The sequence below is a fragment of the Notolepis coatsorum genome (assembly GCF_963971535.1).
Source record: "Notolepis coatsorum genome assembly, chromosome: 19".
NCBI classification, from domain to species: Eukaryota; Metazoa; Chordata; class Actinopteri; order Aulopiformes; family Paralepididae; genus Notolepis; species Notolepis coatsorum.
In genome coordinates, this window is record NC_140183.1 from 50,317,703 (window position 1) to 50,333,349 (window position 15,647).

A 15,647-nucleotide genomic window follows, 5' to 3' on the forward strand; every position below is an offset into this window, starting at 1 on the left:
TCCTCTTCATAAGAGTTTGAGGTTTTCCTTTGTTATAACAGGTAAAAACAGCAATAAAAAGTAAAAACATTTCTTTTTGTTGCTTTATAATACCATTAATGCAACAAACTGTGTGCTATAAGTATAAAGTATAATAAATAGTTTGGGTATGCAATTGTCAGGCGTTTTATGCTAAATGTGGGGTATGCTTGGGAATATATAAAACGTTATACACTGTGTTATCTTCATTTTAAGGGTAAATAGGTTGTGCGGCTCCCTGAGCATTTTATTTTGTGGGAGGGGGGAAAAGTGGCTCTTTTGATAGTAAATGTTGCTGACCCCTGTCCTATGTCAGTGTTAGACTGCAGGGCCTTAATGAGACACTTCAAGGGGCACCTCTCCCTCGTCCTCCATATTTCACATGCTCACCTTTGATTGTTAAAAATAGGTTAAAGGGAATATTGGATGTGATTTCGTATAAACATGAAATTGCCAGGAATGATTTGTCTCATCTCTCTCTATCTCTCTATCTATCCCCCCCCCCAACACACATTCTACCTTTCAGCGTACCAGGGAGCTGTGGCTGGATCAGAGTGCTCAAAGACCCCTGGTAGGTTTCCCTTTGCCGCCTAATGACAAATGTCCCCTTTCATATTCCTGCTTGCTTTTGAAGCTCCTCTCTCCAGAAAAAAATAAACCAACAGGGCTGAGTGGCTTTGAACACAGTAGCAGGCACAACACTGGTGCTGCTGCAAAGACCACTATAGTTCGCTGGTGGAAGACAGAGGACAGGGAATTTGTGTGTGTGTGTGTGTGTGTGTGTGTGTGTGTGTGTGTGTGTGTGTGTGTGTGTGTGTGTGTGTGTGTGTGTGTGTGTGTGTGTGTGTGTGTGTGTGTGTGTGTGTGTGTGTGTGTGTGTGTGTGTGTGTGTGTGTGTGTGTGTGTGTGTGTGTGTGTGTGTGTGTGTGTGTGGGTGTGTACATGTGAGTGCATGGGTGTAAGCAGACCTTTGTGTGGGGTATATGGTTCCAGTAAGGGGTGAACGAATATCTGTGATTTGAGTGTCAGGGAGAGTCATGTATATTTCATCCCAGAAACTTGCTGGGGAATTATTCCATTTTGCTCCAGGCTGTGAAGCCACTCTCTGTCCTGGATTAGCTACCACCATGGGGGGGCAGGACTCACAATGCAGCCTGTAGACCCCACAGGAGGCCGTGCCCGGGCCATTAACAGCTGCCGGGGTCCTCGTAGAATGAGTCCAGTATTCTTCCTTTTGATGTCACAGCTCCTTTTCGCAGCCATTTCCCCCTCCAGTAAACCTTCTGCTTAACTCCATCCGGGCGCAAAGTGAAAGCAACTTACTCCACACAGCTGTTTTCGATGCGGTGGTCTAATGAGCCCAGTACTCACAGCTCCTTTTTGCAGCCATTACTCTTCCCTTAACGTGGGGATGCAAAACGGCACAAAGGAAAACGCAGCCTATAGGCATGTAATGCTATGGGGGCCTAAGAACACGAGCTGAGGCATGCTGACATGTTCACAGGGCTGATACTTCATTATCTCACACGGTGCCGTGTGTGCGGATCATATTTTGCAACAGAAATGACTTATGTTACGGAAATTATTAAAGGACAAAGGATGAGCCGTTTTGTAATCATTCTGAGTCGAGTTATTAAAAATAGAAACATAGTAGGCGGTTAGGTGGCCGAGCGGAGATTGCGTTCGTCACCAGCCCCGGAGCTGAGCTGGATTTGCCTGTTCGAATCCAGCTCACAGCTCCGGGGTTGTCACCAGCTTGGCTGGCCGTCTGCACTGATACAATTGGCTGTATCAGAGGGTGGGAGAAGCTGGCGGGGTGGGTCCGGGTCGTTGTAAACAGCGACTCCTACAGTTCGGTCGGGGCGCCTGCTAAGCGCGGATTGGACGTGAGGGGGATAGTGTGGTCCTCCCACACGCTACGCCCTCTCAATGAGAATCCGCGCTGCCAGGTGAAAAGAAGCGGTGATTGGCTGGACGTGTGTCGGAGGAAGCACGTGGTAGCCTCCACTCTCCCAGATGATCTGACTGTGGGGGGTAAGTGCGCAGCGATCAGGAAGGGACTGGGAATTGGCATACGACTAACATTGGGATGGGAGAAAATCGGAGGAAAATGGAGGGGGAAAAAGACCAATAAAAAAAATAAAATAAAAATAGAAACATAGTTTATTTCACTGTGGCCACAATGAAAGATCAGTTTACAGACAGATACATCATGTTCACACACAAGCGTCTGACCAGCAAAGTGACAAAGAGCTCTGGTCAGAATGTACATTATACACAATTGAGAGACGCAACACTAGACACTCAGATATGACCGAATAAGTAAACAAAGTGGTCCCCAGCTAGGGGAATCAAATAACATGGCTTGGCTAGGAAGAGAAAATATAACCTTGGAGTCCCTTCAAGAGACACACACACACTGTAGCCTAGTTGTCTGAGCGTATTGAACCAGTCAAGCTGTACAAAGATAGAATATGTATGATATCTCAACACAGATCTATAATGACATGATAATATTGCCACAACACTTACTAAACAAAAGAGTAGCTAGCGGCACGTTTATCATAATCATTGCGGCTTTGGAGGAAACGGGAGGAGGGTTATTGAGAAGGGCAGATCTAAGGGGGGGTGTCTTATTAAAGCCCAAGCGCACTCCTCTGATTGCCTGTTCTGTTGAGGAGAATAAGAACATTATGAGAAAACTTGTCACAGACCTCTTGGATCCGTCATCCGTCGGAGGGGATTTGACAAGGCCTTGTAGCCAACGTTTTTCTCACTTCCACATTGCGGCGTCTCAGCGTTTTGTCCGCCGAGCGAAGCGTAGGGCTGAAGGAATAGCTTGTCAGGAACTGTGTACACTCAGGAAATTGTCACATCCTCGCCTCGTTTTTCCGCTGTCCTCAGTCATATTTCTCCCTCTATCTCTCTCTCTGATTTTCCTCTTTGTTTGTGTTTCACTGCCAAAAGGATCCTGCCTTTCCAGACCCTCCTTCTGTCAGTGTGCTCTAGGATATGGAGGGAGGGGGGGGGGGGCTTTTCCCATTGCGGCCTCTTGTCAGTCGACATATGAGGGGTTCTTTCTAGGTAATTAAGAGCCGCTGGTCGGCTTTGATCGTCTTCACTCTCTACCCGCCACGAGTGAGAGAAATCGAGGAGGGGACCATGAGCTTTACTTCTGGCTCGGGTAGAATAATGAGATGTGATGTCACTGTAGCACTACTGCACTCGACGGCATAGAGATGTCAAAGTCGCCGCTCTCTCTGGATTTAACACGTCGATGAGGCTGGGGAGGCTGATGCCTCATCTCTCATCATCTGCTTTCTTGTTCTTGCCTGTCACCTACAGTATCTCCTGCCTTTTGCTTTTTGACTCCCTCGTTCTTATCGTTCTTTTACTCAGCACCTCTCCCTCCCATCCCTTTTCCTGTCTCTGGATCATACTACCACCACCACCACTACATCCACCACCACCGCCACCACCACCACCACTACCAACACCTCCACCACCACCATCACCACCACTACTACCACTACCTACCACCACTACCACCACCACCACCACTACCATCACTACCACCACCACCACCACCACCACTACCACCACCACCATCACCACTAACACCACCACCACTACCACTACCATCACCACTACCACCACCACCACCACCATCACCACTACCACCACCACCACTACCAACACTACCACCACCACCACCACCACCACAACCACCACCACTACTACCACTACCACCACAACCACCAACACTACCACCACCACCACCACCACCACCACAACCACCACCACAACCACCACCACTACTACTACCATTACCACCACCACCACCACCACCACTTTCTCTCACTCCCCCTTTTCTCCCTCAGTCCTAGTTCTGGAACAGGATGCCCAGTTTGACGCCACATTCCCTCCATCCTGGGTGAGGGAAGGGGAGAGTCTTACCCTGAAGTGTGGCTTCACCTCCGCCCTGCTGTCCTTCCAGCAGGGTGTCACCTGGTTCAGAGATGGTGAGTGGAAGGCTGAGGTAGACTGAGACCAGCTGCACTGAGTTCTAACAGTCATCTTGACATGTCATAGCAGACATCTCGACATGTCATAGAAGGGTAAACAACACAGCTGTAACTAATAACATGAAATAAAAGCCATGCTAGTGAGCTAGCATGCACAATATCACAGCACTGGCACACACCTCCTGTATATAGAATGGACCCATGATTAATGTTATTACAGTTTTTTTCGATTGCTTAAGCAACATTTTGAAAACAGGGCCCGATGTTTCAAAACACTACACACAATTAGCACAACCACACACACAATTAGCAGAACACCTCAGATCCTTTGCTAAATTAAACACTCTTGTAAAAACTATACACTAATTTATAAAAATAATAATAATAATAATTTAGTTAACATATGAAACACACATGTTTCATATGACTTAATTCAGTTTCAAGCAGTTACACACTGCTGTGCTTAATGTAAAATACTTTTAGCAATTCTACTTCTCAGTGATTAGAGCACTTTAAGTGAAGTACACAGAGAATGGGCAGATATACAATAAATTCACCAAACACTACACAAGACCAATTCTGCAGACTGATGAAAATATAATTTATTTATTTCCATATACAAATACAAAATATGTCCCAGTTTTCATGCTACTACAGTAGTGTCCATAACACTGTAAGCTCAGCAAATATCAGACAAACAAGAAAATACTGTATCCAGTACAGGTTACAATTACAGTAAAACAACAACTAAATATTAAATAGAGAAAATAAGAGAAAATACTAGACATTATCTCTTCGCCTAGCAGGATCTGGCCAGAGAATGTATGGTAAAATGGGACATGTTTTGTTCTCTGTGATGTTGACATGCTCACTGACTTGGGTATATGGAGAGAGGAAAAAAATATTTTCATCAGTCTGCATCATTGGTCTTGTATAGTGTTTGGTGAATGTATTGTATATTTTGCACATTCTCTGTGTACTTCACTCTCCTTCCATTTTGGTTGAAGACAGGTGAACTCACCTGCTGCATTTTTATAGTTCTTACGTAAACCTGATTGGTGTGTCTACAATTAAGCAATCATGTGTTTGTGCACATGATGGCTGTGTTTAACCAATTGGCTCATGTGTGGTAATTTGACATTCTGTGTCTAATGTAATGCAAGTGTGTTTAGTGTTTTGCAAATCACTGTGTGTATTGTTTTGCAAAAAGTGTGAGGCTGACATTGTGCTTATAGTGGTGCCCATGTTTTGCTCCTTGATAAGGTTTTGATAATTGTGTAATACTTTAGAATTTTGTGTTTATGCAATTGAAAAAAGCTGTAATGTGTTTACTTTTCTGTGACACGAAGCAACAGTTGTGATTGGAGGATCAAGAAAAGAGGGCATGGTTTGATATAGGTCAATTCTGAAAATAGAGATTCTAAGAATCTAAGGTGTGTGATAATATCAAACCATACCAGCTATCAGGAAATTGTGGAGCTTGAGCTACAGTATTTAAAATGTTTTAGTATGTAAGTATATTTTAAATGTAAGTATTTAAAGAAAATTACTAAATTGAAGATAATGATAATGTTGTATTTACAATGATTATTATTCATATTTATAAATGTGTTTATTTAGATGTTGATAGATTTTTTTAAACTATTATGAATTATTTATAATTTTCTCCAGGATTTAACGTTGATATAATATTATATAGTTAATAGCAGCAAACTATTTTCTTGCCTGGTGTTTAATTTGGTATCGTTTACACATTTCATCTCGCCTGCAAGTGATGTTTCCCACATTCTAGGCTGTAGTTGGCTGTTGAAGTCAGACTTCAAATCAAAGCAGTAAAAATTGTATCATGCAAAAAGGCTATCAAACCATTTTGTTCAAATACATTTTAACAAATTTCAAGTTTCATACTTCATTCCTCCCTGAGACATTGTACTGCAAGTGTGGAACGTCTACATCTGATGTAACATTATGAGGCATTCTTTGAATTCAGCCAGCCAGCTGTGAGCGGTGAAAGTGCATGTGGCGAGTCAGCTATTTCTTTGGTAAATATTCATGTATGAAATGAATATTCTCTATCAAATCAAGGGGTGGTTCTGAGTGCAGAGAATTAAAAAGAATAGTGGAATGCTGACCCAAGTAGAATTTTTACCTCAATATAACATTATTGAATACATTTTAGAAGCAATAGTGTTTGAAGATGAACTAGCATTGAAAATCCCATTTCAGTCACACCTTACCTTAATTATTAATTGTGACCTCAAACCATCTTAATACATATTTTGTCTGATGCTTTACTGACACTCTCAGGTAGGATACAATAGTTAGTTAATACATCTCCCTCAACACTGATCTCTTATCCAGAAAAAAATTGTTACAACACGTTTGTTATTCCTACCTATTACTATATCTATTAATAGAAGTTGTTCTTGAAATATGCATTGTAGAAACTGATGTAATGTGATATGGAAATAGTTGATCCCATATGTGACTTGAAATGCAGACTTTATACATTTGTTGTCGACAGTCATATATATAGAATATTTCCCAAAGTTGTCTTATGCATGTTTTTCCAGAGATCCAGTACAATTATTTTCAAAGCTTACTGTTAATGTCATATGTATTTGATTTGATCTGATTTGATCTTTATTTACGTCGAACATTTCAACCATAATCCTTTTCCTTTTCACCAAATTTGTAAATGACTCTGCCTGATTTCCCCTTTTTTCTTTCGTTTTCTTTCTTTCTTTCCTTTTGATTATTATTTTGTTGTTACGTTGTTCCCTGTCCCCCTCCCTTAGCTGTTAAGCGCCTTGGGTCTCCTGAAAGGCGCTATATACATTTAAGATATTATTATTATTATTATTATTATAAAACAAACACACAAATTTGTAATAACAAAAAATAACAAAAAATAAATCTTATCATGCAACGGCCCACATGTGGGCCCTCTTAAAGACGATTTTCCCACCGGCACTTTGGCAACCTCTAGCGGCTCGGGTGTGCATATTTTTTAATACAATATATATCGAATTAAATCCCTATTTGTTGCCTGTCGATAGCCGTTTCAGGTGACAAAATCCATTCAGCGGTTCTCGAGTTACATGCCGATATGTGAGGCGTGCGCCGAAGTACACGGTATTGTACAAATATCACTCCCGACTCTCAAGCCTCTACCTCTAATGGTTTCTAATGGTACCCCATGTGGGAATGTGCGAATTAGGGATCTAGGTGAAAGCTCACGAGCCAAAACAGGAAGAGAATAGCATTGAAGTTTATGAGAAAATCGTTTTCTGAGCCCTCTCACCTTTTACCAAAACCGCTTCTAATCACTCATTTATGAACGGATTGTTATGAAATTTGGACATGTACTACAAAAGACTTTTCTACAACTCAGGTTCAGACCTATGTTACTCTATTTCATTTGCACTAAAAGTGAGTTTTCACATACAATGGCCAGGTAGGGGAGGTGGGGAATTGGCACAACGACTAAATTGGGACAGGGAGAAAAACAGAAAAAAAGTGGAGAAAGAGAAATAAATAAAATAAAGAGTGAGTTTTCTTTATTGTATCAGAAACTCCAGAGAATGTCATCTTTCAAAAGAGACCAGGCTCATGCATGTGCTATAAGTATAAAGTATAGTATTTTGGTTTGCAAAAAAAGTATGCAGTCCTCAAAAACGAAAACTAAAATGGCCAATTTTGGGAGTGCCTGTTAAGAGGTTTTAAAAAAACCTAAATAAAATAAAATACAAATAAAATAAAATATATCTTCCTAGACATAATCAGCATAGCTCAAGACAATGGTTTTTTTCCCGAGAAGGGACAGAATGAAGCAACGCTTATCTGGTCCTGCCCCTTCCTACAATATCGTATGAATATGTAATACGTTATCTATCAATAAAATTATCCAGCTTCAGGTGTATGATTTAATTTGTTATGTGTTTTTTTAGGTCACCCTCTCTGAGCCAACCCTCAGCAGGGTTCACTACACACTACACTGTATGATTTTCATGATTTTATTAGGATCCCCAGCATCAGCTATACTCTCACATAACATATAAACATGACAACAGATAAAGTATTTACAGTAGGGCTGGGACTTTATCGCATTTTGATTAATTAACTACAGAAAGAATTAAAAGTAAAAGAAATGTATGCATTTAATCGCAATGATGATTTTTCTTTATTGTGTAAGAATGTTACCTTTCAAAGGAGACCAGTCACCAGACTCATGCATGTGCTCAGGGGCGTAGCTGGGGGGGGGGGGGGGTAGCTTAGGATGATTCCAAGGGCCCAGCACTGGGGGGGGGGGCCCAAATTTTTTTTTTTTTTTACTAGACATCACACATCACACATCACAGGTGTATTATTGATGCTCTCATTGATACTATGTTTGTTTCTGAAGTGTGTGTGTGTGTGTGTGTGTGTGTGTGTGTGTGTGAGTATGTGTGTGTGTGTGTGTGTGTGTGTGTGTGTGTGTGTGTGTGTGTGTGTGTGTGTGTGTGTGTGTGTGTGTGTGTGTGTGTGTGTGTGTGTGTGTGTGTGTGTGTGTGTGTGTGTGTGTGTGTGTGTGTGTGTGTGTGTGTGTGAGATATATATAGAGAGAGGGGGGGCTTTGGTAGACTATTGCATTGGTCCATTCATTGAAGATGAACGCAATGCGACATCCTTTACTAGGCTCACCCACCAACAGTGCAGGTGCTGAACTGCTGATCCGAATGTATATGTAAAAACCATACTTTTGCTTACGCGCGCTCGCATTCACTGGGGGCCTACAAATACATTCTTTCATGGGGCCCAGAATCTGGAGCTACACCCCTGCATGTGCTATAAGTATAAATTATAATAAATCGCAAATTACTTTTTTTCTTAGTCTGGTTTGTTCATAAAATAAATTTAATAAGAGAAATTGAGATCAATCAAGATTTTTTTTTTCAATGTTCAACTGTTCTGGAATGTACTCGAAAGTGCTTGAGTTTACAAAAGGTCCTTTGCGCTATATATTATTCCTAAAATTGCTGCACTTTGTTGAAAATTGCATTGATCTGTTGGTCTGTGAGTAGCTAATACAGGATTTTGCTGCTTTAACATATGTGTAATGTATATTCATTGATTCACTCATATACAATTATTTTTTTTAATTGAACAATTTAGCTTTTCGCATCAAATATTGATATGCGATTAAAACGTGATTAATTTAGATGAATTAACTATAAAGTCTCGAATTAATTCAATAAAAAATGTGTATCAAGTCCCACCACTAATTTACAGACAAAACAACCAAGTGTTATTAAAATCAGAAAGTGATAGGTCGGTCGAGTGGCCTAGCGGAGATTGCGCTCGTCACCAATGCGGTCTCGACTCCCGGAGTCAGCATTGCCCTGCGGCTTGGGTCGGTCATCATACTAACTCGTTTGGCTGAGTTAGGGGGAGGGAAGTCGTGGGTGGTAATCTGACGTTGTGGAGGTCAGGTCTGGTCTGGGCGCCTGCTCAGCGAAAGGCAGGAAATGGTGAAGGCAGCGTGACCTCCCACGCGTTACGCTTCACCAATGAGTCCTCGCTGCCAGGTAAAAAAAAAGCCACTGGCTGTCACCACATGTGTCGGAAGAAGCATGTGGTGGACTTCAGGGTTCCCTTGTACCGACCAGTAGGAGGAACATGCGCACAACAACCAGGTAGGGGAGGGGGGAATTGGCATAACGACTAAATTGGGATAAAAAATTAATTAATTTAAAAAAATCAGAAAGTGACAATATTCTTTCTCTCAAACATATTACCATGCATATCATATGTAATCATACATAGTACAATATATATTGCATAATACAGTATATTAATATGCACAAAATTCACAAGCAGTGAAACACCATAAACATATATACATAATACTGCAGTCTTTTACCCTGATTCATAGGCACTGGCTAGTGGATATACATACAAAGTAAACTCTTACCACCTATAAGATATTATTCACTAAAAATTTTATAAAATAAAATGAAAAACTACAACTGTAGTTCAAGTTTAAAGTTTCTTTATTTAAAAAGAAATACAGGATACTTTTGTATGAAATGCTTCTTTCTGTTTTGCTCCTGAGAGTGTGCTAGGTAAAAATAGATCATTATAAAAAGTATAATAAGTAAAAAATTGAAAATCAAGTACTTAAACAAGTGTAAACAAGACAAACATTTTCAATATACATTATGTACAATATACAATGCAGAGTAGTTACAATACAATATAAATGGGATGAGGTAAATGGGATGAGGTAGCTTGTGGTGCAATATACAATGCAGAGGTTACAATACAGTATAAATGGGATGAGGTAAATGGGATGAGGTAGCTTGTGGTGCCACCTTGTGGTGGTAAGGTAAGGTGCAAGGCTTGGCTATGTGCAATGAGTTGCCAATAATATATAAATATAAAGTGTGTTAGTGTCTAAAGTGTGTAAAGTGGGTGCTACAGTGACTTGTCCATTTAAAGTGGGTGTGTACATGTGGGTGTGTGTGCTGTGAGTGTGTTTGATGGTTTGTTACATAGTGTTAATTGTCATTGAGCATCCTGATGGCCTGGGGATAGAAGCTCTTTCTGAGTCTCTCTGTGCTTGCCATGAGACTCCGGTATCGTTTGCCTGACAGCAGCAGTTCAAAGAGGCAGTTGTTTGGGTGGCTAGATGTAAAAGTAAAACTATAGATGTTTGACTGTTAAGGACTCCTTATCTCCTCTTGAGTCCTCTCACTCAGCTAGATGTGACTGATGCACCAATCAGAGCAGCTAGATGTGACTGATGGGCCAATGACAGTAACCTGTGTGTATTATGCGATATTTCAGAGGAAGCAGATTGGATATCTGAAATGACTTGATTTAGTTGATATCCAGTGGGATAGACATCAAAGGGCTTTAGTCATCATTTTCACAAGAACAACAGCTCTAACATTTTCAAGTTTCAAGTTCAAGTTTCTTTATTAGTTGTCATACAAAAATACAGAATACTTTTAAAATGCTTCTTTCTGTTTTGCTCTTGAGAGTGTGCTAGATAAAAATAGATAAGTATAAAATAAGTATAAAATAATTTTGGATACTTTTATGTCAACATACCTTCTGTTAAAAAATGCAACAAGATTGAAAAACACAATTTACATTGTACTGAATATTTTATATATATATATATATAAATGTACATATATGTGTGTGTACAATTATAATATACTAACAATGGACTTTGAAATGTATTTTGAAATGGGATGTATACAAACAGTTATCATATGATCTGTAATTATCACCACCTGTTTGCACAGAAGGTCTTTGTAAGCTCACACCTGCTGCCAATCAAGTGAAAAGCAAGTCTGAATAAGCTGCTCGCTCCTGAATGAATGAATGAATGAATGAATGAAAACTTTATTTAACAGATTGCAGAATGGGTACAATACAGTACGGCTCAATACATACAATTGTTAAGGGGATGCAGACCTGAGAAAGACGTTTGTCTTGTTTCCATCAGGGTCCCCCATTTTTAATTCATATAGAATTCCTGTGCTTAATAATAAGACTATTCATTAAATGAAAGTATAGTCTATCTGAACACTGTGCTCACTGGATTACTTTCATCTTGAACTCTCAGGGACATTGAATGAATCATCACTTCACAGCCATTTCAAGGGTGTCGTTTGAAAGATTTCTCGATTCATCAACATCACTTGTGATATGATATGATTGTATCCATCCACTCTCTCATAGGTCTTCAGCTGCACCAGTCAAAAAGGGTGGACATCCAGACGGACGCCCACTCCACCTCCATCACTCTGAGGGACGTGCGCAAGGAGCATGAGGGCGTGTACTCTGTCCGCCTCAGGACCTGGGACCGGGTCCAGGAGCACGGTGCCTACGTCTATGTCAAAGGTGAGGCTTTTTTTTATTATTATTATTATTTTATTTCACCAGGTAAGAAGCTCGAGCTCAAAGAGCTCTTTTTCGAGCAACACCTGACATAAAACAACAACAAACAACCCTTACAGGACAGTAAATGAACATAGACAAAGGACAAAAATATAAAGATAAAAAGAGCAAGCAGCAGCCTGGGAGAGCAAATGCTTAACCTGAGAAGCATTTGCACATTCCCATATCGATATCGGCCATTAAAAGGTCAGTAATAATTTGTTTTATATTTATAAAAAAAATTATAATTTTTATTATAATTAAATTATTATTATATTATATTTTTTTATGTGCAAGGTAATAAAAGCCTGGAGTTTAAGAGGTTTTTGAAGTCCATTCCAGGTAAACGGAGCAGAGTACACAAAAGCCCTCTTCCCAAACTCAGTGCGAACTCGTGGGACTGAGGTGGATAGAAAGTCCCGAGAACGCAAGCTGTAGGAAGTTCTTGAAGTGGTACTCCACTGAAATCTACTTTGAAGTTGTAATTCTGCAAGATTCTTTTGAATTATTTTACGAGTTTTGCGTTTTACATTCCCAAAGTAAGAACAATGCAATGTGACATTGTGGAATTGCCCCGTCTGAGATGATTGATGGTTGAAATGTTATTGACCTACAGTATATTAATTCGATTAAATTCAAAGAGACTTTATTGGCATGACCACGTTGAAGTACAGAAGTATTGCCAAAGCACATCATCGTACAATGTGGTACAAACAGAAAAAGGTACAGTTTTTAATATACGTGCGTGCGTATATTTGATATATTACGTTAAACATCTGGATTTACAGGGGGGAAGAAATGTTGATTTGAATGTAGCTACTGGAACACTGGAACATGGCTGGTCATTAGTGTCTTCCAGCTATCTCAGTCAGTGCAACATGATGATGTGATAGGATTGCATTTCCTCACTTTGAGCATTCGAAAGAACCCATGGACTCACACGCTAACATATTTTGTTCAACGATATAAATATAACACATTTTGCCATTACAGTCAGATTTTCAAAATTGGCTTGCTCCTAGTAAGTGCCCCAGTGGATATTAAGGTATTTTCAATCTAGTCTCAGAGGTCTTTCAAGGGACTTTTTCCTTTACAATTCCATTTAAATTCCCTGCTAGTAAAATCACCCTAATTTTGAGGGTGGAAAACAAAACCTCCGGAAACTATCGATCAACCCATTCAAGCCTTCAAGCCTTGTTAACTTCACAACGAAACCATGTGCTGCTCGCAGGCTGCTGTTGTGCGTTGCTGCTAGCAGCATGCAAATAAGAACAACAAATAGCCCCCCAATTGGAATAGAATGTGTCTGAGCACCTCTGTGGGGGGTAACACACCTCAAGTGTGTTAAAAGTTTTACATAACGCCTTACATTTTCTCATTCTTGCATTGTAGCTGATGTGGGATAATTTTGTTATCCCTTTCACTACCACACTACAGAAGGTTAACCCTTTACTATCAGTGCGATAGTAAAGGGTTCACCTTCTGTAGTGTGGTAGTGAAAGGTTAACCGTCTGTAGTGTGGTAGTGAAAGGGTTAACGGTCTGTAGTGTGGTAGTGAAAGGGTTAACCTTCTGTGGTATGGTCGTGAATGGGTTAACCCTTTGCCGTGTGGCAGTGGAAGGGTTAACCTTCTGTATTGTCGCAGTGAAAGGGTTAACCCTTTGGTAGTGTGGTAGTGAACGGGAAGGGTGTGATGTTGCAGCAGCATACAGAGTGCAGCAAAGAATGCCTAACCTTGGATCTCTGAAGAAAGGCCATCTAACAATGTTTTTTTTATACAGGGTAGTATTATAAAACGAAGATAAGATAGGAGTGGGGTGAATCACAGATAATGGGGTTATCAACGTAGGGGAGGAAAGGTGAGAACGTGAATGTGAGAGATATGGGGTACAGAGTAAGTTACGTCGCTAGATAGGAAGGGACAGTGAGAGGACATACAGTATAGGAACGGGTGAGTAGGGGAGAGATGAAGGCTGTTGGATAGAGAGAAGGGGGAGATAGAAAAAGAGAGCCAGAGAGAGAGGGCAGGAGAGAGAGCAGAGAGATGGTCTACAACGTGTATTTTGGTCAATTTCAGTAGCCCTGCTACCACATTCACAGTCCACTGGTCTTTCATAAGCTTAGTGTGCACACAGACACAAAATATTGAACAAACACAAGCTCTAGCTAGCCACACACACACACACACACACACGCACACACACACACACACACACACACACACACACACACACACACACACACACACACACACACTGCAGATTAAGATTAAGATTAAGACTTACCCTAATGGCATGGCATAGACTTTTCTGTCTTATTAAGTTCAAGTTCTTTATTTGTCAAACACACAACAATACAGGGGCATTGCAGGTAATAACATTTTTGTAATGAGTGGGAGCTCGAAAAACTGCAACCGTTTCTGTCAAGATGGTGCCGCCTTCAAGTCCTACATCCCAGTTCAGAAGTCACATGACATGATGTCACGCATTCACATGCTTTGGACGGAAACTCGGAAATAACAACAATATGGACATGGTAAAATAACTATATTTTAGGCGCTTGTTTTATCTCGTAAATTCAGTAATTCAGTTTTGAATATGTACATGGCAACTCTGGTATCATGGGAAAAAAAGTGATGGAGGGTAGGACAGTGATGGAGGGTAGGACAGTGATGGAGGGTAGGACAGTGATGGAGGGTAGAGACAGTGATGGAGGGTAGAGACAGTGATGGAGGGTAGAGACAGTGATGAGGGTAGGACAGTGATGGAGGGTAGAGACAGTGATGGAGGGTAGGACAGTGATTGAGGGTAGGACAGTGATGGAGGGTAGGACAGTGATGGAGGGTAGAGACAGTGATGGAGGGTAGAGACAGTGATGGAGGGTAGAGACAGTGATGCGGGTAGGACAGTGATGGAGGGTAGAGACAGTGATGGAGGGTAGGACAGTGATTGAGGGCAGAGACAGTGATGGAGGGTAGGACAGTGCTGGAGGGTAGAGACAGTGATGGAGGGTAGGACAGTGATGGAGGGTAGGACAGTGATGGAGGTATAGAGACAGTGATGGAGGGTAGGACAGTGCTGGAGGGTAGAGACAGTGATGGAGGGTAGGACAGTGATGGAGGGTAGGACAGTGATGGAGGTATAGAGACAGTGATGGAGGGTAGGACAGTGATGGAGGGTAGGACAGTGATGGAGGGTAGGGAGCGTGATTGAGGGTAGGGACCGTGATGGAGGGTAGGGAGCGTGATTGAGGGTAGAGACCGTGATGGAGGGTAGGGAGCGTGATTGAGGGTAGAGACCGTGATGGAGGGTAGGGAGCGTGATTGAGGGTAGGACAGTGATGGAGGGTAGGGACTTCCATTGAGCTACAATATCAAGGAAATTCAAGCTGCTGTACAAGTGGAGCCAAACACACTACCACACACTACAGTACAGACACACACTAATATGTGTGGTGCTGCAACACAGTCAGTTTAATATGTTATATACAGTTACACAGTTTAGCCGTTCTGATTTTGGCCATTAAGCCTACTTAAAGTTATATTCTTGAATTATTTCTGTGGCTATATAGATTACCATCAGTGTTTGAATGTTTTCTTGCAGTTGTAAGCTATGCGCTTCGCTCCAATAACACCAAGCCATACAATTTGCTTGATACTGTCTTCCTCTGCCA

At 41.1% G+C, this 15,647-nt stretch overlaps 1 protein-coding gene across 1 annotated transcript in view; it reads left to right on the top strand.

Moving 5' to 3' along the window:
• Positions 1–15,647, top strand: part of myom3 (myomesin 3) — a 153,664-nt gene that overhangs the window by 64,722 nt on the left and 73,295 nt on the right. The window contains exons 8-10 of the mRNA XM_084335719.1: positions 545–589; positions 3,900–4,040; positions 11,778–11,939. Of these exons, the coding sequence (XP_084191845.1) occupies positions 545–589; positions 3,900–4,040; positions 11,778–11,939 (348 nt within the window). The remainder of the gene's footprint in view (positions 1–544; positions 590–3,899; positions 4,041–11,777; positions 11,940–15,647) is intronic.